Here is a 26,035-nt window from a genome sequence, read left to right on the forward strand (position 1 = left end):
CAACAATCAACTTTTTAGATCTTGAAATACAAATAAACACTTTGAATATTGCTTTATTATCAGCCAAAGTGTTTCATTATTGGGGATTTTGGAGAGTTCTGGAAAGGGTTAGAAGAGAGATGGAACATTCACAAGGCAACCCAAGGCAGAAACCAAGAACCCACTGGATGTCCGGGGTTCCAGCTACAACTAGTAAATCGCACAATTAGAGGTGTGTACCTTCTCCTCACTTCATAGCAGAAGATGGCATGGTAGGAGGTTGGTTGGTGACTTTTAGATCTATACCAGTATAGATAATGTACATAAGGAGGCCTCTTCTGTACTTATTAGAATCATTATTATTGCCGATTGGGGGGATTGGGGCTCCCTTGTCTTGGGCCCTATTCTGCCTCAATACTTGAAATGTCAGTTTTTTAGGGATTTTTGTGTTGTTTGCTGTCCTGGTGGTGCCCATTGTATTAGGGTATGACATTGGGCACCATGTTTTTCAAGTATCAGTAACTTTACATGAGATCTTTACATGTCAGAAATAACAATAGATTATTTTGGGAAATGATCCGCTTTTTCCTATTTAGCTCTCCTTGAGTTCTTGGACTTTGCGTAAGGTCCCAATGATGCCATTAGTTTGCTGATCAGGCTGCAATATTGTAACTTTGTAGTAAGTTACAAGGTAAGAGGCTGCAGCAGGGTTTGATCTGTGTAAGGAAAGGTTCGGAACTGTGGTGGAAGCTAGCGACCCCGCATGGCTCCCCAACAGCTAGCACCCCAGCACTGGGTCTTATGGAACCAGTGGCATTTGTAGGTTTGACAGTGGGCAGCAATGGGTGGTACTAAATGGCTCACTGCCACCGCCATTCATTTACTTTTAAACTGTTGCAGGTAGACGCTACCAGTTGCAACATTTCACTAAAATCAGGAAGCGGTAACTTCCCTGTAATCTTACAACACTCACTGAACATAGCCAAACACAGTCAAGTTCTGCAGGAACTGGATACAAAGATGGCGCTGTCCTTTAAAAGAAAAAAGCAGATAGAGATATTATCAGGTGGGGTGCAGTGATCTCCGTGGGAGGTATTACATACACTTGCATTTTACATGCATGCGCTTATGCAGACACTGTGACCTAATACCCCCCCACCCCTAAAACTTGGTATATTCATAAATCCACACTTCACCATTGCCACACCATGCAAAATTTCACCCTAAGTCACCTCCAGTATCAGATAATGTCAAAGGGTACCCAGGTAACCCCCCCCCCCCCTCTCATAAGATGAACGTTAGGCCCAATGATTTGCCATTGAGGCATGAGCACTGTTACATAAGAAAAGTCCCATGCTCCCGATACCTAGAAGCCCTATCAATTTACAGCAGCAATGTTGGAAAGCAGAAAACGCAGGTGTTTTAGTCTAATTTGCTGGGAGGGGGTTGGCAATCACCTAACAATTATCCTGCCCTGAATCACCAGGTGACAGTGTTTTTAAGGTGTTATCAAACCCATAAAATAAGAAATATTTCCTTCTTGGGGCCAATTATTTTGAAATAGAAGTAAAGCTATAGGGGGGCTATAAGGCCTTTTGGAGTCTCCTTGAAGCAACAACTGAGCCACCCGCTGGAGGGACCATGGTTGAGAAAAACTCCTCCCCAAACCTTCTACTTTTGGTCATAAAGACAAAAGTTAGATTTATCCTCTCCTTACTGCCCTTATTTCCTGGATGAGGAAGACATCATTGACAGGTAGATTCCAATGGAACACAGAGGAGAAAACTTATGAGTAGAAGCTGCAATAAATCTGTTTTGCATTCTGCAAGAATCAACCTGGAAGGACAGTGACTAGGGATAAGATTTTTCTTCGAACTTCCGATGGTTACGTGAAATTTCGGCAAATCGATTTCGCGAAACCATCAGAAGATCGAAGAAATTTTAACAGGAGGATTCACAGGATTCCCTGGGAATCCTCCTGTTTGCAATCCCCAAGGCACTAGAGGCTAATTAACCTCTAGTGATGGGGATCGCACACTGTTCTCAATGAATGCGGCCATGGAGAAACTCCATTGAGAGTTCTTCTGCAGTTCCACTGCGATCCCCGGGCACTGGAGGTTTATTAACCTCTAGTGCCCCAGGTTTGCAGTGGATTCTCAGGGCTGCAATCATTCTTGCAGCTCTGGGATTCCTGTTTGTGATCCCCGACACTAAAGGTTAAATGGGGACAAGTCTCCCCATTCAAAACCTTTAGTGCTCCCTGATTGGTTGGCTTTCCTCAGCCAATCAGAGAGCACTAGAGGTTTTGAATGGGGAGACGTTCCCATTTAACCTCTAGTGCTAGGGATCGCACACTGAGCTGATCAATGAATTCAGCTGGCGCTGCATTCATTTATCAGCACAGCCCGCAATCTTTTTTTTTTTTTTTTTTAATTTGAGCTTGGTTACCTCACACCCGATGATGTGAAATATCGGAGCAATATATGTTGCAAAATATAATCTTTTTTCTCTTCAGGTACAACTTTTACCAAATAGTAGTAGGAGTGTTTAGGAAGGGGGCCAGCCATAGTGAGGAGCTCTTCTATTTTGGTGGTAAATTCACAAAAATTTTAGGATAATGCTCAAGATTTATTCATTGCCCTCTGTCCATTTCCTAAACTGTGCTCGACATTGACATCTGTAGGCAATATTTCTGGTGTCTGTTTTCAAATCCAACAGTGCAATGAGCATGTTTTAAGCAAAATGAGGTACCATCCTTAGCATGCCTATAGGTACACTGCCTGTCTTGTATGGTGTAGATGGTGCCCCCTAACCAATCAATGGGAACCAATCCCTATTCCCAATATAATCTCAACTCCTTGTTGGTACACATGCAGACTTCCTTTTTGTTAGTGTTAATTAGAGGTGTTATTGTAGAGATGCTCCCCGCCAGTTATCTTGGTAGTGGGCCCCTATCCAAGCCCATTCTAGGGTTCCTTTATATGGGTTTGCATTGAAGAGGCTCAGAGAATGTCAAAAACTTTCACCAAGCTGATAGCAAACCACACTTGGGTGAGTTCACTTATTACCACTCTTAATCTTTCAAAAGTTAAAGAATTGTTAGAGATTGCAACTCTGTCTTTACCGTAATGAAATCCCAATTTTTTTGTTGTCGGCCTTGCATTGAGTTTTACGTTGCTGAAATCTACACCAGTTTTAAACAACCCACATTTGGATAAAAGTTTGGAAGGTTTTCATTGCTCCAGGTCATGATATAGCCAGTTGTAGTTGGATATATTTAGGTGAACTTTCTTTGAAACATTAGCAATGTTCCATCACTCATCCAAGTGAATTCCTCCTTCCATACTGGAAAAAAACCTCATCCTAAACATTATCTGATGTTTTATGAGAGTATGGACTGACAAGGTTACTGAACAACGTTCCTATTGTTGTTTTATCTGTTACGATTGTTGAAAGTTGCTGGAATTCTCCATAAAGTTACATGTGCACATCCAACGTCTGGTTTATGTTTAGTTCCAGCTGTGAGGAACCTAAATCTTCTCTGCTTTACATACATGAATAAAGTAAATCACTTTTATGCCAGAAAATATCTTGTGACGTTGTTGAGGCTTGTGGTGTCCATAAAACAAAATAAAAAAATGTCATGTGATATGGTCTATCAAAACCGTTGATGTAGACGTTTTTGGTTTTCTGAGCCCCCCATAACATAATTTTGTTACTTGATGATCCCAGTAGTAGATTTATCATTTTGTTCTTTAATGGGTCTCCAATTAAAATGGCAGTACCAGTTGGGGCAAACCATAAAACACTTCCAAGGGGTGTTAAATGGTCAAAGCGAATATGTCCCTACACTGTATATGTCCCTCAGAGGAGCTCACAATAAATTATCCATAATTTCCCAATTTCTCCACCAAGGTCAATGTAAGGGTGAGAATCCACACACAAACACACTGCACACATACGACCCTTTATACGTAATGACCTGGCTAGGATTCCAACATGGGATTCTAGTCATGGATGAGTGCCAACCATTGAGGCTTGTTGATCCTGATAGTAAATGTATCAATTTTTTTTTCCTATAACGGATCAAGATTCTCAATATAAATGGCAGTGCCAGAGGGTGATTAAAATGTTCAAATCTAATATAAATGTCCCTCAGAGGAGCTTACAAACTAATTTCCCCATCAAAGTCTGAGATCAATTTTAAGACGCGGAAGCCAATTAACTTACCTAGATAACGTGCTGGTCAAAATTCCAGTATGGGACCTTAGTCATGGAAGTGTGGTAGCCATTGAGCCACCAAATGTCAACTGCTTATCTGTTGTGCTTCTTTACCAGGTCCATATCCCTAAAAAAAATGACAGCACCAGTTGGGTCAAACCATAAAAGACTTCCAAGGGTTGTTTCAGATTGTCACATCTAATATATATGTCCCTCAGAGCAGTTTAAAACCTAATTTCCCCACCATAGGTCAATTTAAGGGGGAGAAGCCAATTGACCTACTAGCATGGCACACACTCAAACCCTTTGTAGATAATTCCCTGGCCAAGATTCCCACATGGGCCGTGTACATGGAAGGGTGCTAATCATTGTGCCATCCAATGGCAACTTCTTACTTGTTGATCTTGATATTAGATTTAATATTTGTGTTCTTCGTAACTCATCAAGATCCCCAATAAAATGGCAGTATTAGTTGACTAAAACCATAAAACACTTTCAGTGGGTGTTAAATGGTCAAAGCTAATATATATGTCCCATTATTTCACAACCCAATTTCCCCACAAAGATCAATTCAGGTCCATTTAGGATTCTCCTGTCCACATGGTGACAACTGCTGATTAATTGTTCTGTATTACTCTTCTATACTATGAAGTAGAGATAATGTGACCAAGGGCATGCAATTTTACTCCTGTAACCAATACTAACTGGATCCTTCAGCAAGTGCTTCAGCCATTTTTACTACTTCTTATGGATATGGTATTCATCCCAGCAAGACTGTTCACATAGCTTGGCAAAGTTACTAGTTAAATACAGGTCCTCTTTGGAGAACAACCAGGTATGCTACTGCTTCCTGCGTAGATGTCATCGGCATCACCATCTCCACTGGCCGGTTTTATGTTGCACGCTAATTGCAAGGGCATGTTGCCTACCTTCTCGTCGCCAGCAAAGAGTCTTGACTAATTCGCAGATTGGCAAGCACAAACAAGTTGCAATGGCGTTGGCAGGAAATTGCAATATATCATTCTATGCCAGTTCCACACCAGGGAAAAATTGTTATCCCAGAAAAAGAATTGGGCGCAGCAAGGGTACAAGAGTCATTCTGGCCGTAGCTTACTTTCTAACTAGCTTTGATTTGCATGGGATTCTGGGGATTTTTATGGTCTTGGTCTATAAAAAAATCTCTGCATTTTCAGCTAGGTCAAATAAGTATTACAATGTTCGACTGCATAAAAAAATTTATTAATAATATGCTTTTAATTTTGCAAATATCTTACAATATATACAATCAGTAATAAATATATATATATATATATATATATATATATATATAAATTTGAAATTTAGCTTATCATTTTCTTTTTTACATTTACCTGTTAATTCTTTGCTGCTTTTACCTGCAGTTATATAACATAAGCTGAAAGTTACAAACTAATATATAAATGAGTGGCGTGACCTCCGTGCTCCCCTGCCTGTTCAGACAGAACCATATGGAGTTTTACCAAGAGCGAGATAGTCTGAAAGTAAACAGTAACTTTAAGCTGAACTATCATTAAAACAACAAAAACTCAACAGCTCAACTGGCTTTGCTGCGCTAAAATCCAAAGCTTTGTGGTCAGCTCTTCCAGAGTTCTCCCTCGCTGATCTATAGAAACCTCCTGGTTGTGCTCTAGATCAGTGGTCGCCAACCGTCTCGGGCCGACAGACCACTAAATTTACTGGCTCCGTACCGTGCATGCGCGGAGAGCAGGGTGTCACAAGAAACTTCCCCTTTAGTGACGCCATGATGCCAGAACTCGCCCACACTCCCATCACGGGTCTGAGCCTGTGATGGGAGAGTGGGTGGGTTTTGTCCAGAGCCTGTGGTTCGTATAGGGGGCATGATCCGTAGTTGTGGTCCGTGCGTTCCCCCAGCGGGCTCCTTCTCCTGACCCCGATTGGGGGCGTACCGGCCAGAGATGCTGACCATCAAAATTTTCTCCGACCACCGTTTGGCGACCACTGCTCTAGACCAACTTACCATGGAGAAACCCTTGAAATAACTTTCAGGTCTTTAGGGAACCCCTACTATAATTACTATATATATTAGTGTTGTGGTAATGGGAAGAATACTGGCCATTGAGAAGAATGTCACCCTTACAGATAGCCAAAAAGATCATTGGTGTCAGTAGTAAGTGCCCTGAAAGGTCTAAATTGCTCATTGCTCAAGGAACCCCCAGCAACATGGAGGTACCCTAGTAGAAAAACACCGCTATAGAGATACGGAGCGAAATTGTCAGTTGTCCATGAAAGGCGTGCTTAGTATGTCTGACAACACTGCTTGTGTTTTAGTACAGCAGGAACAGTGGTGTCAGCTCACACAGGAAGTTAGTAGCTCCCTTGATTTCCAGCCTTTATGATATTTCCATTGCGACAATATCCATCCCAGTGTCTCACCAGATGACCAATATGGATCATACGGTACCATTTGGTTTCAACTTTCTTCTTCTCAGCCCTCGGTCATCTCAAGAGCTGACAGTCTAGCAGGACGGACTCATTATTGATTTGTTATTTCACAGTGGTTGACGTTTGCAAGGAGAAAATGATAGCTCAGGAAACCCAGCCAGCTCTCAGCGCCGACTGGCTTACATGGCAACTCTTACCGAAAATGTATACATCGCAAACTCAATACTGTCTCCAAGGTGCAGTTTTCTTATCAGTAGGCTTCCTTGTATAATTAGCTATCTGTGGTGCACCCTCCACGCCTTGACTATAATGTACCATCACTCAGATAATAATGCTTGTCTATACTACTATACTAACAGGCTTGTCACTCCTCTCCGGGGGGATCTGATTTTTTTTCCCAGAAATTCCTTGACGCTCCGAAATACATTTTTTTTACTGGCAAGTTTATATTTTTTGTGTGTTTCCATTAAATAATTTTTTCTCTTTAATTAATATATATATATATATATTTTTAATTTTGTTGTGTTTTTTGTGCATTGCTACATTTTTATTCGGAAATGTTTTATTTATATTACTTTATCATTTTATATTTATTTTCTTTTATCAAATCACATCCTCACCATTTTATTATTTCACAACATATTTTTTATCTCCAACAACAATTTTTACTTTTTTTTGCTACTGGTAAGAGTTAAAATCCTGTCTTCTCTGCTGCCACTGAATGCAGATGACCATTACTCTTTCTTCCTGTGTATGTTTTTTTTTTTTTCATTTTGAAGATAGAATTACAGTTTGTAAGCATCTGAAAGTCATTAGTGCCTCTACAGCCTGTCAGGTGCCTGTGCAAAAAAACTGCTGAAACCGGCCGGGTTTCTGAGCTCAGTGCTGGGAATTTGTCATGTGCTGAGGAGCGCTTACAATAAAATATGAACAAATCATGAGCATTCTGCAAATTAATCAATTTTTTTCCCTTTTCTCTCTCTTCCTTTTTTTTTTGCTCCTTCCCCCTTGTTTATGCCAGAGTGGCTTTGTCTGCAGACGTAGGTGAAGCCGTTTTTTGCACACAGATGGCGAGGCTGGCATCAGATGGAATTTATATAAGAGTAATTCTGATATCCTGCCAAACCAGCGTTCAACACACTAGGGAGATACTTCGAGGCAGTCATGTGGTTTTGCTGAGGTTGTTGCGGGGAGTTTAAGGGGAAATCTAGATTTTATCCCCTTCTCTTTTTCTTAAACCTGTGGGGCTGATAATTTGTCCATTATTCTGCTTCGGGCGGCTCGGCACACTTTTTGGATTCTTTTGTCTCCCTCTCAGTTGTCCAATTCTCCCAATGAGAGCCATATACATTGAATTTGATTTACTAAAAGAGTTGAAACTATAATTGTCTGGTAGAGAGCGACAGAAAATAAAAAATAATACACTTATCAGCAGATCTGTAGCTGTTCTGTTGGCAAATTTGGTGAAATTTCCAGTTTTTTTGCAAAGTAAAAGGTGAGTATACCTGCTGCTTTTTTCTAAAATGCTGGTCCACTTATTTTTTAAAGATTAATGAAATTAAATGGGAAATACATTCAGCTGCACTTATATTTTCTTAGCTTCCTTATGGGTGTTCATCATTTCCTGGTCTTCAGGGTTCACCATCCTCAGCCATCCTGATTGGCGGGCCCGGGATGTTACCCCAGTGTGCGGGCCCTGGTATAATTAGGAGAAACATTGCTGTGAGATCTTTTACTTATTTCTTTTCAATCCAGTCTTTCCATTCTTCTATATGTATATTTATATATTGGGTCTGGGGACCTGGGATCCATCCTAGGTAGTTAGAAATAGGCTCTAGATAGTCCGTGGACCCCGCACAGTGTCACACAGTATTGCTATTGTATCTAGTATTATTATTATATTATATTAAACCTATTAAACAGATAAACTCACCTGCAATGAAAATCTCTGTTGTGGTAACAATCACTGTTTTTATGGTTTTTAATAATACATGTTCTATGGTATGTAATTTGATATAATTGACCATTAATAAAGTAATTATTTTTATCAGTTTAATATTTAGTGCCCCCCATAAAAAGCCTTCTCTCTTCTTCTTCTCTTCTTTCTTTTGATTTATTAAAATATATTTTTACATACTTAATACTTTTTGGTATATAATCAGTGTTATTTGCATTTGAATCTTTTTATGCTAAAATAACCTAGTAGCATACCAAAATTTATTTTTGGATACAATTTTTGGTTTCTGCTATGAACTCAGTACAACTTGTCCTATATTCTGTATATGATTCTAGTATATAAAACACTATATAGTTTATACATACAGTAAAAAGCAAATTTACACCTGGTATATAAAATATAGTAATATATAAGTGACAATGTGCTGACTTGATACATGTAATCCAACAGCAGAAATCAAAAATGATATCCAAAGTGAAATCCTGAAATGCTGCTATGTTATATTAGCGTAAAAAGAAATTCAAATACCAATAATATTCACCATGTACAAACAGAAAATATGCAAATTCTTCATATGTAAAAACATCTTTATATGTGAATGTGGTCATCCTTTGAGGTACAATAGCAACACCAGCCCCATACATATTGACCCGGGTTTGCCAAGTAACAAAGACGTTCTGTATAGTATTTATGACATTTTAGTATTAGCTAAACTGGTCTTACTTGACTTTTTTATCATGAAGGAACCTTTGAAATACTGTTCAGGTCTCAGTGCACCCCTACTACTCAGTGAGAAGAATGCTTCTTATATTGCCGGTCAATGGGAAGAACGCACCTTTACAGGTAGATACAGAAGAGGCTCTTTTGCAAATAAAGCTTCTCTCCTGCAAAGTTATGTTTGAATGTACATGGAGCCAGCACATGGGGGTAATATCACTCTGGGTCGGCCAATCATGATGGCTGCGGGGATCAAGACCCAATGAGAGCATAGAGCCCCCCCGGATACCTACGTCATGCTTCAGTCTCTTGGCTTCTCCTTCTGCGCATGTTCTGATTTCGGTCAGGTGCTAAAGGAGCCCTTTTATCAATAGGAAAATAAAATTTCCGATCTCACGCATCCCCAGTGAAATCGACAATTTTTTCCCATTTTATTGCAAGATCAGGTGACAGAGGAAGAAGACAGAAGAAGATGTCAGAGATAGATACTGGGACGACGCAAGACCTGATGGAAACCTCCTGATGGACTGACCTGCAGGACTAAGGGTAAAGGTGTGTTTTTTTTTTTTTGGTTTGGGATTACTTCCATTTTCATAAACTTTTCTGAAATCTTTAAGAAATAAATGGCCCATAAAAAAACTAAATATGCAACAATACTTACCTACATTCCGGAGCTGTCAGGTCCTCCTTTAGAGAGAAGAAAAGTAACGTAAAGGGGATGTTGGTTGGGGAGGGATTTTGCTATTCCTAATGAGCATTCATTACCAGATTTACATTGGCTCTCTGTACCATTATAAGGTGAATTTATCCTGACCTCCGCACTGGCTGACATTGGGTTTAGGTTATTTTCACTCTCCCACCCCTCTCATGCGTTCATTTTAAAGTATTTCAAACAACGGTCCCCCATCTATTACGTTCTGCCTATGAGAGTGTTTATGCAAGGTATTAGTAAGAGCAAGCTACAGATACAAGCTGTACATGCCTGTCATTCCTCTACATGGGCTGCAAAAACTACAGTCAGGCTCATCTCACCAAATACTGAAATGAGTTCCATATTGAAAAGTTTTTGGAATTGTTTTGAAATTTTCCTGATTGGGATTTATAGATACAGTTATAGAATTTCTTTAAATAGCTTTTATAGTTAAGAAATATAAAACACAGGTGCTTTATTGCAGAATCTACAAAGAAATTATATTACGTCTGATTGCAATTTTTTATACACATTCGCTTGTCTCTGTTCTATAGCGGGTGCTGCTACCTTCTTCTTCTTTTCCGGCTTTCCTGATCTTTGGCCGTCTTGATTGGCCAAGCCGGGATGACATGCATGTGCAATAATTCATTCAGTTTGGCACCCTGGGGTGATTTGGGGATTCTGGGCGCATCGTTCATTGCACTCCACATTTGCATTTTTAAAAGAAAAAGAGCATTGCAAACAGGCAGGTAAGTTCTATTGCAGAAGGAATGTGTTCTGTCGCTTATGCGATAATTACCTGCCTGCTCGCCAATTCAGAGTTCAAAGTGCAACCCAACCAATAGAATTAAAGTCAGTGCAAGAAAGGCACCAATAAAGTGTTTGTTTTTTAATAATATATTCAAAGAGTTTGTATAAAAACTTTTACCCCAATTCCAAGACTTACCCCAATTTTTCCTAAAACACAAACTCATTATTTACATGGATTCATTTAGAAAAATTGGAGTAAAAGTTAATTCAAAAGATAAAAGTTGAATCTTGGGTGAAAGCCTTTATAAACGGGCATAGAGGTAGACATTATTATTAATATTAATTAATTAATAATAAACAGTATTTATATACTGCCAACATATTACACAACGCTGTACATTAAATAGGGATTACAAATGAGAGTCTGATACAAACAATGACACAGGAGGAGAAGACCCTACCCCGAAGAGCTTACAATCTAGGATTGTATGATAACTTATGGGCTGTATGAGTAAATTCCTGACATGTCGCAATATATAGTAATAATTTATTTTACATATATTGAAAAAATATGAAAAAAGAGAAAACATTGTAACTTTTACCACTATATGGAATCTGTGAGCTTCCGTTCGGGGACTTTGCCTAGTCTGCAATCTGCTGCATGCTGGAGGAAGCATTTCTCTAGGGCAGATTTTTACCTGATTCGGGATCGAACGATTGGCGCTCCCTATGGCTGGCACCTTGCCGGCTGCTCAGTCAGTCACACCACAGTGCCGGTTCTTTAAAGACCCAGCATCAGCAGGTTTCACAGTGGATAGCAATGAATGGTACTGGTCCCGCTCACTGCCACCCCTATTCATTCTCTATGGGGCTGCCATGGGTAAAAGCTACTTGTAGCGCCTCCCCTGGGCAGCAGTTTACTGGCATGAGTAAGCGGTAACCACACCAGAATCTCATGGCCAATCTGAGCTTTAAATTGCTGAATAGCAAAAGACCCAGCGTCTGCACATTTGACAGCTAGTGCCAGTGAGTGGTCATATGCATCTTACTGCCACTTCTATTATTTACCTATGGAGCTGCCACAAGGAAACACTACCATGTAGGTACACTCCTCTAGCAGTGTCGGTGTATCAATTGATTTTGCACGTGGATCCTATATGATCTAACAGCTACATCGGAGGACTGCTTTTGATTGCGCCCCAGGGTAGGGGAATTTTTGTTCTACTCCCTTAAAACTCACCCCCTCTTCTGTTCCACCTAGTTTTTGTTTTGGCTTTATGCCTTGCTGCAACTGAAGTCCTAAGGGGAGATTGACTCCATTGTGCACGGAATATTAAGGTTACCCTGAAGAAGCAAGATCCCCAGCGAAACGCGTCAGCATTTTGAAAGTTGAACTGTCAGAATGTGACGCCCCGCCTAAAATTTAATGAATGTTGGTAACTTTTTGAATGTATTCAAGTACTAATATTTTTATTCTAAAATTTAAAATACAATCTGTTATTTCTTTTGTGACACAGCCACAGATGTTCCCCACCCAATATATATTTATTTAAATATGTGGGTCCATTGCAGCAAAAAGGAAAACAATTTGAAAAAACAAATATATCAAATAAATAAAGTTAAAAAAAACTATATATATATATATATATATATATTTATATTTAATTATTTATTTATTGTACAGCGCTGCATAATATGTTGGCACTATATAAATCCTGTTTAATATTATTATTATTATTATATATACACATATATTTATATATAAATATATATATATATATATATATATATATATATATATATATATATATATATATATATATATATATATATATATATATATATATTGCATTGCAGACAGCCATGATGTGCAGTAACCCATACCAAGCCATCATAGGCTCCTTTACTAATCCCTGACACCCGAAACACAGAAGATGACTTCTGATTGGTCGCCATGGCTTACTGCACTTTGAACGCCATCAATTGCCCTAAATAAACTGGAATGATTGCTTTTATAGATCTAATTATTATCGTATTATTCTGTACCTTGGATATATTAGCAAAAGGAAAAAAATAAAATAAAATAAATAAAGATGCGCCAACAGATTTGTGGAAGCTTTTTCAGACATCCTAATTAAACCAACTTATTTATGGAATTAATATACATAAGCAGTTGAAGCATGCGATGGGAGGCGTGTTGCGGTTTTGGAATGTGTTTGGCGCACAAAAGAAAAAAAAGAAAAGGGTAAAACAACAGACGCAGCGTGCTTCCACCACAGTGTATTCCTAATGGCTGCGTCCTATCAGGTCAGAACCTTCAGCAAAGTAACGCGGAACTAATGCATCGACGCTCAATTTAAAAATTGCAGATGAAAGGAGGCGGGGCTAGACACCCTTAAAAGCTTTTACGATATTTGCCTTTTTATTTTTGCATTAAAAATGCATTACCTATTAGGCTAAAAAAAAGGAAGATTAGGAACCAAATGAGACAATTGCACAAAGGAGACGTAGGCTGCACCCTGAGTACATTTATTAACCCCTTCATGGAAGACAAGGAGCCACGTCAAAGAGGCCAAATCTCCAGGCAAAGTCAATCAACCAATCAATTAATCGATAATTATTCGATTTTCTTTTTAAGGGGCCCAATAATGTCTTACTTTATTAGTTTTCTTGAGCAAATCATTTTTTTAAAGTAATCCATAGTTTCTTACCTATAGGGGCCTGTCTGCCTGTTGCAAACTGACAACACTACGCCATGGCCTTGCAATTAACAGCAACGTTGTCACCATACCATGCTAGACTGCCAATGAGGTCTAAAGGAATATGCATGGTATGCTGACAATGCTGCTACTGTTTGCAAAGTAGCTGTTTGGGGTTGCCAGCCTGCAACAGGTATTGGGCTAGGTTCAAGTTCCTGTGCTATTCCAGGGGGATGGTACCTTTGAGCTAGTTTCAGGATCCTGTACGGTTCTTTGTGGGTGGTACCTTTGGGCTAAGTTCAGGATCCTGAGATGTTCCTGGTGGGTGGTATTTTTGAGCTACATTCAGGATCCTGCGTGGTTCCTGGGGGGTGGTATCTTTGAGCTAAGGTCAGGATACTGTGTAGTTTCTGGGGGGGGACTTTTGAACTGGGTTCAGGATCCTGAGTGGTTCCTGGGGTGTGGTACCTTTGAGCTATATTCAGGATTCTGTGCAGTTCCTGGTGGGTGGTACCTTTGAGCTAGGTGTAGGAACCTGCATGGTTTCCGGGGGGTGGTACCTTTGAGTTAGGTTCAGGATCCTGTGCGATTCCTGGGGGGTGGTACCTTTGAGCTATATTCAGGATTCTGTGCAGTTCCTGGTGGGTGGTACCTTTGAGCTAGGTTCAGGATCCTGTGCGGTTCCTGGGGGTGGTACCTTTGAGCTAGGTTCAAGATCCTGTGCAGTTCCTGGGGGCTGGTACCTTTGAGCTAGGTTCAGGATCCTGTGCGATTCCTGGGGGGTGGTACCTTGCTAGCTGCTCAGTGAGCAACATTTACTTCTACCCCCATTTTTTTTCTTTGAGGCTGTAATGGGTAGAAGTCACTTGTAACGCCTCCCCCAGGCAGAGGTTCATTGGCATGAGAAAGCTGTAACCACGCTGCAACCTCAAGGCCAATCTGAAGCTTTAAGAGCTGAATAGGCAAAGCATCATCTACTGAGTCCCCACCACTCCATTCTCTATCAGAGACAAGAACCCAATTCCTGTGCAGAACTGGCATTGGATGACATCGGAGCATGCACAGAAATAGCAAGAATGGGGTGGGGCAGTGCACAGGTTCTGATCCATGATCCAGGTTTGCAGCCATGAGAAGAGTTGACATATTCAGCCCCTGAATTAGACTTTAAAGCTGCCCAAGGTCATTTTTAAAGCATTTTTATTTATTTCTGGAGTCACCCTTTAATTTTGATCACCCCCCCGGCCCCCTCCCCCATCCAAGAAACATAAGTATAGTAAAGCTCATTAACTTTACACTTCAGCTGATTACTTTTTATTTCTCCAATATATATCTCACACAGGCACACCATGGGGCGAGCAGCCACACAGGGATTACACTTACACACTTACAAAAAAAGCAAGCCTTAATTATTTTTTAAAACGGAACGTTTCCTGCTTTTAATTTTTTTCTTTTTTTTTTACCATGTGCGCATTTGTAATTTTAGAGCAGCTCTCATAAAATTCCTTAAATTAAAGCACAATCGAATTGCTATTTTATGACTGCGGAGAGAGCGGATTTTATGCATGCGGAGAAATATCGGGAAAACGTGAAACTCAGTATACGTGTCCCAAAAATTTCAATGACCGCTACAAAAATATCCGTCAAAGCGGCTTTATTATGGAGATCCGGCGAGGTGTCAGCATGAGATTTTTTTGAAAGTGGCACATGGTGCAGATTTTTGCATGGTGGACTCTCTATGCAGCTTTGCAGCCACTTATTGTCCACATGCACCCCAATAATAGCTGCATGGGTGGGTTTGATGATGGTGAGAACCATGTTGGTTTTAATGCATTGCAACGACCAGTTCTGGAGCTTGTGGGACAGGGTGACAACGCAGCAATGCAATTAGGAGGCAGGCAGGGAGTGTTGTCACCTTGCCTGAACAAGATAAAATGTAAAATTCACACACCAGCAGCAGTTATAAGATTCTAAAGCTGTGTGGACGGCGTTGCACCGCGGTCCCAATCATTAAGATATAACAGCCGACATGTTTTATAAATCCATAAATGATTCTCACTCTTCTTCCCTCTCTCTCTCCTCTTCTAAGAGACGGTGAAGTTCTCTAAATTGAAAGGTGTCACTTTTTTCATCCATCCTCTCCTGGCATCTCCGGGAATGGATGGCCGAGGAGGTGATGGATGCCCGCCGCCGGCCGCACTGAGGCATGCCAACGCTCCAACCTAATCCATCCATACCGCCAGCATCACATAAACCAAAACAAATGGGCCGACGGGCCTATTACACGAGAAAGTGGTAGAACCGCTCTGTCTCATTATTTACTTGTACCCGCCATGTCTTAGTAAAAGGGAGTGCAATATGGAGGACGAAATGATGAAAGAGGACCGGTCATGAATGGGACCTGAAGATTCTGATTTAAAGCTGAGCCCCAGGGAGATAAAAAAAACTCAAATCATTGCAGATCTGTAATAAGTTTTAAATGTAGGTGTCAGAATATGACTTAGTATCAGCCTCTTGCAGTCCCTGGAGAGTCCAGAATGAAGGAAGTAGAATCAGCACCAGAAGCCAATCAGATGTGCTCTTGTGCTCATGAGCAAACAAGGAACATGCAGAAGTTAAAAAAGAAATAGATGATCTAATCAGTCTGCTGCTTCTTCTGCTCTGTCCAATCACAGGCTGGGGAAAGAACAAGACCTGAAAGTTTTAGAAAAAAATCAAACCTCCTATTATTATTGATAAACAGGATTTATTTAGCGCCAACATATTATGCAGCGCTGTACATTAAATAAGGGTTGCAAATGACAGACTAATACAGACAGTGATACAGGAGAGGACCCTGCCCCGAGGAGCTTACAATCTAGTAGAATAAATACATTAAAATAAACAAATAGGCAAATTATTTAAATAATAGATAACACTTAGTTACCCTAGTCAGCCCAAAATGATTTCTTCACCCCCTTCCCATTTTAGCTATTACTTTTTTTTTTTTTGCTATTTATATTTATTTTTTATTCATTTCTATGTTATATTTTAGGCTAAATTTACATTGACATTCATTTTTAAACACTTATAAATGCCAATATAGCTTTTGGATGAGTAGGTGTTTATAAAGGCATTTAAATCAAAGTATATCACAGAGAAGATGTAGAATAGGAAGAAAAGTTCCCAAAAAATGCTCCAAAAATGTTTAAAATGGTCAAAAATGCCTATACATAACCAATTGTAGAGGTTTGTAGAATTTAAGAGTATTTATAGAGATTTTCAAGAATTTCTGTGGGTTTTGTGTTGCATTTTTGGGGGGGTTTAGGGATGTTTGTTGGGCATTTTTGGGGGTTTTAACACACACTCTTTACAACACATCAAACAAAAAAATATTCTGATGTGAACTGTCTCATTGGGATTGTCATATAATTACATAGTAAATCAGGTTGAAAAAAGACATAAATCCATCAAGTGTAACCACTAGGGAAATAAACATATCCCAGATATAAAACCCTATGGACATCGTTGGCCCAGAGAAGGGCAAAAAAACCCCGGGTACAACTTGCTGCAACAAGGGAGAAAAATTCCTTGCTGATCCCATGAGGCAATCGGATGTTCCCTGGATCAACGTTTTCTGGTATTTTTACTTTAAAGCCTTAATCCCCAGTTATATTCTGTGCTTCTAGAAATCATCCAGCATTTTCATAAAGCAATCTCTAGAACTGAATGAATGAGAAAAAATGGGGAATTCTGTATAGACAACCTTTATGTTGTATACAAAAAATACATTATTCAAAACGTATATTTTGTATATTTTATATTCCACCCCCCCAGACACAAAAAATAAATGGTCATCATCAGACATACGGACCTATAATGGGAATGTGAAGTTTTCTCTGGTCCACGGTTAAAAATAAATACAAAATCAATTAAAAGCATTGAAGTTTTCTTTTTATAACATTGCATTATCATTTTTCCTATAATATCCCCTGCACCCCCTATCCATACACCGGGGCGTTGGGTTGGAGATGGAGGGGACGTCTTATTTACATTGTTTAATCATTAATATTTGTAATTATATTGCACGGTGGCTCTGCCCTGCGCGCTTTATTCCTAATCTCTCTATAATAGGTAGAGCGGAATACTTAATACGATCCGTGATGATGATTTGGCTTCACTGTCACTCCAGGATTTCATATACGTTACATCATTATAGATCACGAATAATTTAGCAATAAAACAAATGGACCGTGCTTGAATTACTCACAAAAAAGTCTTCATACTTAGAGCCCCAGGGTTAGGCCGCGATGATGGAAGGGATAGCGGCGCCATTGAATCAGTGGGGGTTGTAGACAGAGCAGACGAGTAAAGCTGGTAGGGTGGAATCATGTAAATGGGCATTTTTATTAATAGAAAGGGGGGTGAGTCCAGGATCCTTGATACCGGATTTAGTCTCATTGCCCAGGTAGCTTCAATCCCAGATATTGCCCCCAATATTCTTAATCCCAGATTCAGGTTTATTGCCCCAATATCCTCAACCCTATAGTCAATCCTTTTTGCCCCGTTATCTTCAATCCCAAATTAATTCTCATTGCCTTGGTATCCTAAATTGTATATCTTGTTGTATATCTCAGTCTTGTTGCACCAGTATCGTCAATTCAGATTCAATTTTATTTGCCCCAGTATTCTCAATCCCAGATTCAATTTAATTCTCAGCGGTATCCTCAATTCCAATTTGGTCCTATTTGCCCCAATATTCTACATACCATCTTTATATTTATTGCTATAATAGCCTTAATTCAATTTTATTGTCCCAATATCCTCAGTTCCATACCTTTTTTTATTTTCCCTGGTATCTTCAATCCCAGATTCATTTTCATTGCCCTGGTATCCTAAATCTCACATTCAGTTTTTTTTTTGCCCTGGTTATCAGTATCAGATTTGTTATTATTTCCCCAGTCACTCCTCAAATCATCAATCCCATATTCAATATCCTTTGCCCCTTTAATCTCAATCCCCTATTCAATCCCAATTTCCACAGAATCCCTAATTCTATATACAATCTTTTTAATGGCTCAGTATACACGGTTCTTGTTTCAGTCTATTTTGGTCAATACCCTCAATCCTATGTTTAATCTCATTTGCCCCAGTATTTTCAATTTAGTTTATTTTCCAGGGCGTCCTCAATTCCCTATTCAATTGAATTTGCCCAAATGCCCTTTTTCCGTTGTTATTCTCTTTTTTCCTACTATCCCCAATCCATTTCCATTTTTTGCCCCACTGTCCTTAATCCCAGATTCAGTCCTAGGTACCTTGGTATAATCAATCCCATATTCATCTTTATTGCCCCAGTATCCTCAATCTCTGTTTTATTTGCCCCAGTATGCCTAATCCCATACTCAATCTTGTTGCCTTGGTATCCTCAATTCAATTTTATTGCCCCATCATCCCTAATCCCACTTTCAATTGTATTGCCCCTGTATCCCCAATTTATAATTCAATTTTATTGCCCCAGCATCCCCAATCCAAAGTTCAACAACACCATGTTTTCTAAAATGTCCCCATAATTTTATATATGCATTAACATATTTTATTCATGATATTTACCCATAAAAGCCTCCCTTGTGTAGACAACCAAAAAACCCCAAGACTGCTGGGCCTGATTTAATAAATCTTTCCAAGACTAAAGACTATCATGGGAGAACCTGAATGATCCAGCAAACCTGGAGTGCGTCAGGTTCATGATTGAAAACATTTGCCAACTAATACCATATGAGTTTTAGAGAATCCAAAAATTGCAAGATCACCCAGGTTCACCCATGATAGTCTATCTTCTCCAGTCTTTGAGAGCTTCAATAAATCATATTCATTATCTGCTTTGCTCCTCCATGGAAGCTGAAACAAAAGGGTATGTAGGAGGTGAGAGGCGGGCTGGAAGAGCTGGGTCAGCACAGAGAATTGTTAGACACTCCCGGGAAGAAGGGAGGGCTATGGAGGGAGGGGCATGTGATAAGGAATTTACTCTTTCTGGAGTCAAATGTTATAGTAAGTTCAAAGTTACATTGCAAGGGAACATGAAAACAATCATAAAAAGTGAGCCTCTAAAATGTTTTTCTTTTTACAATTTTATAAATCGGTAAAGGGGTCTCTTTATTGAAAATAAAATTCCCTGACTGCCAGGATTGGGTATCGACATGGATTATTTTTTTTTTCTCATGTTCATAACGTGGCGGGTTCAACATGAGTGCTCGCATAAATCATATTATTTAAGCTAATATAAACCTAATTAGCACAGCCTAAACGGTTGTCACCGTAAACGTGTTTTGAAAACAGGCAACGCCGCAATGTGTATTGGCACCACAAATAGTGTCACACTCAGAATTCCACGTGTCTGATGCATCTCGACATGAGGCCTGACAAATCAACATCTCAGAAGGTAATTAACTTTAAAAACTTTCAATTAACAAGACAGCTGTTTTGAGGATCACGGCGTCGAAAATGCCTCAAAAAAAAAATAACGTGGGGAATCTGGTTTACAGGCCTCCGTCTGTCTTGTGTCGTGCCTGGAAGCAAACCCGTGCTGACTCTGGAATTAGTAAATGGGCAGTGGGGGTTGTAAGGGGGGACCTGGAAGTGCTAGAAGGTCCATTAGATATATATTAGGTAGTATGTACAAAAAAGGTTCCATGCAGAAGTCAAGCCACACCCCCATCCTGCTCCCGATACTTCCTATAGGCCAGTAAGACTTCTTGTCCTAATTGGTGGACCAATAGGCAGGGGCGGGACAGTGCAATACCTTTGAAACAAAAGTTGTCATTTAAATATTTAAGCACTTAGCAATTCAAGGATCTATTGATTATCTAGAGCAGTGTTTCCCAACCTTTTTAACAAGAAGGAACCCTTCAAATAATTTTCTGCCTTTCAGGGAACACCTTCTATAATTACTATATCCACAGGTCACAGTATATTAGTGTAGTGTTCAGTGGGAAGAATTCCTCTTACATTGCTGGCCATTGGGAAGAATGTCTCCCTTATAGATAGCCAAAAAGATCATCGGGGTCACTTAAACTGATCTGAGAGACACAAATTGCTCAAGGACCCCCAGCAACCTCTGGAGGAACTCTGATTAAGAAACACTGATCTAGATGATGTCTAAAGCTATGAAACTCCAATCCCTCAAATGGGCTACAGATAAAATCAGAAAAAAATATAGTTTAATAGCATAAGAGATATGATGCCATGAAAAAGGAAGATTGGGGTGTACCGGGACATTAAATATGATTATGTACAAGGTGACCTTCTTAATGTGTACAGTATAATAAAACACATACTGGGGCAATAAAACAGGTTCACCTAAAGAACGGACTCCAACCCACCCATTTACCCTGTCCTATGTACCCTCCACTACCTATTGGTCACTTTACCGATACTCTCTTGCTACAGCTCTGTCCCTTCTTTTTTTACCGACCCTTACAACGTATATCAGCATCTGTGATCAGCTAATATTGAAGTCAACCAGTCAATAAATAGCGCACACCCCAACCTCATGTGACATCATTGGATTCTGGAAATTTTTTGATACAACCTCAAGCTCTGGCTTGTGGGGAAACATGGGGTTTGGTCACATGTTGTTTCTTGCCTAAAACTATGAGGAATTTTAGGCGGCAGTGGTGGAGATCAAATGGGCATTAAAGGTAAGTATGGTGTTGGACCGGAAGCAGAAAATGTTGGGCATATAAGTCATATGCTCTCAAGGTTAGATTTCTTTGTGCCCTCTGATTGGCTCTTGTTGTTTGCTGTCTTTCCCCAAAAGCTGTATTCTAGTAAGCCCTACTTCTTGCTTTGTCTAATGGACCCCAAGATCAAAGTCTGACCCTAGGTAAGCATACGCATCTTGGAATGCTTGGGACTTGTTAGTTTGGTCTTTTTATTCTCACAAATATCCTTTGAATTGACCTTAATAAATGCCTAGGTCCCCCTTGTTCTCCCCCTGGTGCCTCCTGTTGACCTCAACATCAATACTGTGTCCTGTGGTTATATAGGTGGTGGGTGGGGGTACCATAGAGCCGAGAATGTCGAGGCACCGGATTAGAAAAGTTTAACATTTCTTTTGGGTTTGAGTGTCTGTGATCACCTAAAGAGATCCCTGGATAATCATATTGGACCACAATATTACCAAAATTAGTGATCAATAAAATTGTCCATGGCAAAAGTTTCTATAAACTGTAATTTTTTTATCCAGATGATGGCAAAAAATCAATTTCCCAGCATGGGGCACAATAGGGGCAAACTAAATATTTATTGTTAATGTTCCTTTAGGGAGATGCTCTAGAATCAGGAAGGGGGAGGAAGGAAGGGAGTCATCTTTTAGGCAGCATCTGATTGAAATCAATTTTGGGTAAGTGGTATCATCCTTCGATGGCCGTGAAAACACGCTAATATGAAATGTATCTTCTTCCACTGGACAAATATTTAAGCAATATTCCGCCTGTTTACCTTGAGAGGCGTCTGACAGAAACAGCGGCTTTCCTGATGACATTTTAACAAGGTTCGTCTTAATGGGTTTGACATTTTTCCAGACCTTAGGGCTTATTTAAGGCGAAAGTCTCTTGTGCAATTCCCGACCGGAGTCTCTGAATTCATAATTAAATTGGTGCAAAGTGTCACTTTTGATTACTTTACAGGAGTTGTCTATGTAATTAGCATTTTTGTTATCTGAACGGAGAGATGAGTGAAAAATTCTCTGAGATGTGCATGGAAGACGGTTTCACGAGGGATCCTGTGCATGTATTATAAGGCTTTTACTGCAGTCAATAGAAATTGATGGTCATTGGTCAATCATGAGAAATCTGATGCCTCCGGGACTTTATTGACCTTATACCCCCATACACATGTGTGCACGTGTATTATAATGATTTTACTGTGGTTGTTTCATGTAGAAAGTGATGGTCATTGGTCAATCATGAGAAATCTGATGCCTCCAGGATTTTGCTTGACCTGATACCCCCATATACATGTATACACATGTATTATAATGATTTTACTGTAGCCCATTTCCTTTAGAAACTGATGGCCATTGGTCAGTTAGGGGAAATGTGATGGCTCCAGGACTTTTCTTGACCTGATAACCCCATACACATGTATGCACATGTTTTATAATGGTTTTACCACAGTCCATTTCTTGTAGAAATTGACGGTCATTGGTCAATCATGAGAAATCTGATGCCTCTAGGTGTTTTCTTGACCCGATATCCCCATACACATGTATGCACATGTTTTATTATGCTTTTTTAATCGGTAAATATTGGGAAATCTGATGGTTCCAGGACATTTCTTGACCTGGTACACCCTTACAAATGTATGCATGTGTATTATAATGGTTTAACCCTAATCCATTTCTTGTAAAAATTTATGGACATTAGTCAGTCATTGGAATTCTGACGGCTTGAGGACTTTACTTGACTCGATATCCCCATTTTACATGTGACAAGCACCACACCAATCATTAACACAGAAGAACAGCTAGAAATTATCTGGAATTTTTCAACCTTCTATTCTTTGATTTTCTTCTGTAGGCCTAAAAGAGTTGGTGACCATTCACTATTGTTAAACTTGGGGGTGCTGCAGAAGATAATATTGATGAATAGTAATGTGAAGTTGTCATGAAACAGGAGTAATGTGCCAAAAAAAGAAGTATGTCTAATTTTTTTTTGTGTACCTTTTTTGGATAGAATAGGGAATGGGCCAAACCCATTTGCCTGTCCCTTTGTGAGGACTTTATCATTTTTCCTTCCAGATCAGGAAAATAGAGATTTCTAGAAATAGAACGGCTTTCTAACCTTTTTTACCAGATCAATGTCCTCCCTAATAGTCTTGTCCTTGATTCTTGTTGTAATGTGACTTCTTAAAAGTTGGCTTCCCCGTCACTTACTGTCACTATGACAATGGTCACCAAGAAGAATAGAATAAGAATGGAATTAGTTGGGACACCAATTCAGTTTTCATACATGTTCTAATTCTTTACTGTATCCAAAATGCAAAAAAAAAAATTTGCTGTAGACTTTTAATGATAACCTAAAATATTCTTTGTCTTTCCTTACAGGTCAAAGGCCTTTCCAGTGTAGATATTGCCCATACAGTGCCTCCCAGAAGGGAAATCTGAAGACTCACGTCCTCTGTGTCCATCGGATGCCTTTTGACAACAGTCAATACCCAGACCGGAGGTTCAAGCGCTCCCGCATTGACCCAGAGACTGCTGCCCATGCTGAGGACCACCCACCCGCCAAACCCGGTAGCTCAATGCAGTCATCGGCAGAAGGCAGCAAATCCCAGGAGTAATGGCCCTCCGACCAACGTTCCTGTATATTGCAATATCACTTTACCCGGATTCCAAGGACTATTATAGACATAGAACAATTCCCAAATCCATTCAATGGACGGGATACTTAAAGCAAGATTTAGACATTGAATGTCGCCAACCCCGCCTCTTAAAAATGGCTGCGGGACTGTTATTTGTCAACAAGGACTTCCAAACAGACAGGATTTTTTGGATGATACAGCGTAACCGAAAGGCCGAGACTTTTTAGTCTTTGTTTGACATGAATGCTTTTATCAGAAAAATGATACTATCTTAATGATTCAATGATGCCTTGAAAAAGAGAAGAGAGTAAAGGGGGGGAGGGGAGGGGGTCTATGTTTTCATCGGCGAAAACACCTTTATAATATGACACCAGCTTGCTGTCATTATCTGAGCATAGTAATGAAATCAGTTGGTAGTCTGCCATGGTGCCAGTCTGACTGGAGCTGTCATTAGGAGAAAGAAATCAATTGAGTTGGTGTTACAACAGCACTGTACTAGAAATCCAAGACAAGCGCTGGTCACCACTGACCTATTGAAAAAAAAACAACGTAATATTCCATTTTCTGTGTCTCTGCTCTAAATGCAGCCAAACAAATAATTATAATAGAACAGGACTCCTTGTAACATTCCAACATTGCCTTTTTTATCACAATTTTTTATTATTTTTTAATATTCCTTTATTATTATTATTATTATTATTAAACAGGATTTATATAGCGCCAACATATTACGCAGCTCTTTAAAAACCTAATTTTCATTAACTATTTTATTTTGTCCAAAGGAGTGCGTTATTAAGAAAAAAATTATTTAAAAAAATCCAATTTTTTTATTTTTTTAAATTAAATTTAAAATAGATTCAGTAAAATATTATTTGCAGGGATTCACAATGCAATTTATATATCCAGATTTTTTTTCAATATAATAAAAGATTTTCTTTTTTTAAAAAAACTATATATATAATTTTTTTTTAACTTTTTTCATGATGATTCCTACCAGTCTTGAATGTTGCAAATTCATTTTGAGCCTTATAAAAAAAATATATATATATATGAAACAACTGACAAATATTTCCAATGTATTTGGTAAAAGGATTAGGAGTATAGGGATAGAAATAGTAAAAGAATAAAATAAAAAAAATAATAATAATAAAAAAATGATGACACAGTAGATCAGAGTATTTTCACTAGGCTGAGACCAGGGTGTTGATCCTAACAGCCTTAAAACTTTAACTCTGCCTAAAGCAGTTTGCAAAACTATTAAACTGCGATCGATGTAAATAGAATCAGTAGACTCTGCACTGAGAATGGAAGCCGATCTCAGGAGATTGAGGAGTACAATTTACATATACTGCCTGAAAGGAAAAAATAGACACCTGTGTTTCTTTCTTTTTTTTTTTCCCGGGAGGTCATAATGTAATGGACTCGCCTGATACAGAGCAAGCTGCTTACTTGGTCTATACATTTTTTTTTTTAGTATAGTTCTCACTGCCTTACTTATATATCAAGTTGAATACAATAAAAAAAGAAATAAATGCAACTGTTTCTATGATTCTAAAAAAGTAAAAAAAAAACTTTTTGACTGTAGTAAGCTTTAGGATTTTAACTGGTGGTTGCTTGCTTTGTGTGTTTACTCTGCCTTTATTATCTTAGAAAAAACATAAAGGATTAAAAAAAAGTTCATGTAAAAAAAAAAAAAGAAAAAACACATTCCATGAAATGCACTTTTAATCTGTTGAAATATTTTTTTTGAGTTTCCCAAGGAGACAGGCAATAATTCTGTTTGTGACACTGGAAATATTTCCTTTTTCCTGTTCTTTGTGATGTGTGTGTATGTTGATCCCATGGTCTGGTGCTACTGCTGCCCTCCCCTCCTTAATAAAACATAGAATTTTTTTTTTCTCCAAGAACATTTGTAACTTGTAATCCAAGCAAGTGACAGCGCCAGTGATCCATTGTCAGTTTCTGAATATCTTCATGCTTTTCATATCTAAACATGTCATGTTTTTTCTCTGTAACTCCTGTTGTCTGTGGTACTGGTCATAATAATGTCTACACTCCTACATGGAAAGATGAAAAAAAAATGAAAAAAAAAATAAAATAAAAAATGTAATTCCATCTTGGAGTGAAATCTAAGATTGATAGAGTAGAGGAATCTGTTGCTATGCTTGTAACAAGTAGAAGAGTTTGTATTTAAAGTTTATTCTTGTTCCTTATTTATTATTAAAATACATCAGTTGACAT

At 39.0% G+C, this 26,035-nt stretch overlaps 1 protein-coding gene across 3 annotated transcripts in view; it reads left to right on the forward strand.

Moving 5' to 3' along the window:
- The window catches only part of ZNF536 (zinc finger protein 536), a 406,541-nt gene extending 382,482 nt beyond the window's left edge, over positions 1–24,059 (forward strand). For 2 of the 3 annotated variants that reach the window (XM_072422427.1, XM_072422426.1), the window contains one exon: positions 23,538–24,057. In XM_072422427.1, coding sequence (XP_072278528.1) covers positions 23,538–23,773 — 236 coding nt within the window. In that variant the 3' untranslated portion in view covers positions 23,774–24,057. Of the gene's footprint in view, positions 1–23,537 lie in introns of all 3 variants that reach the window. The other variant, XM_072422428.1, reaches the window with a different exon arrangement.
- Positions 24,060–26,035: the final 1,976 nt, after the last annotated feature.

This window comes from Pyxicephalus adspersus, chromosome 9, assembly GCF_032062135.1.
Source record: "Pyxicephalus adspersus chromosome 9, UCB_Pads_2.0, whole genome shotgun sequence".
Lineage (NCBI taxonomy): Eukaryota > Metazoa > Chordata > Amphibia > Anura > Pyxicephalidae > Pyxicephalus > Pyxicephalus adspersus.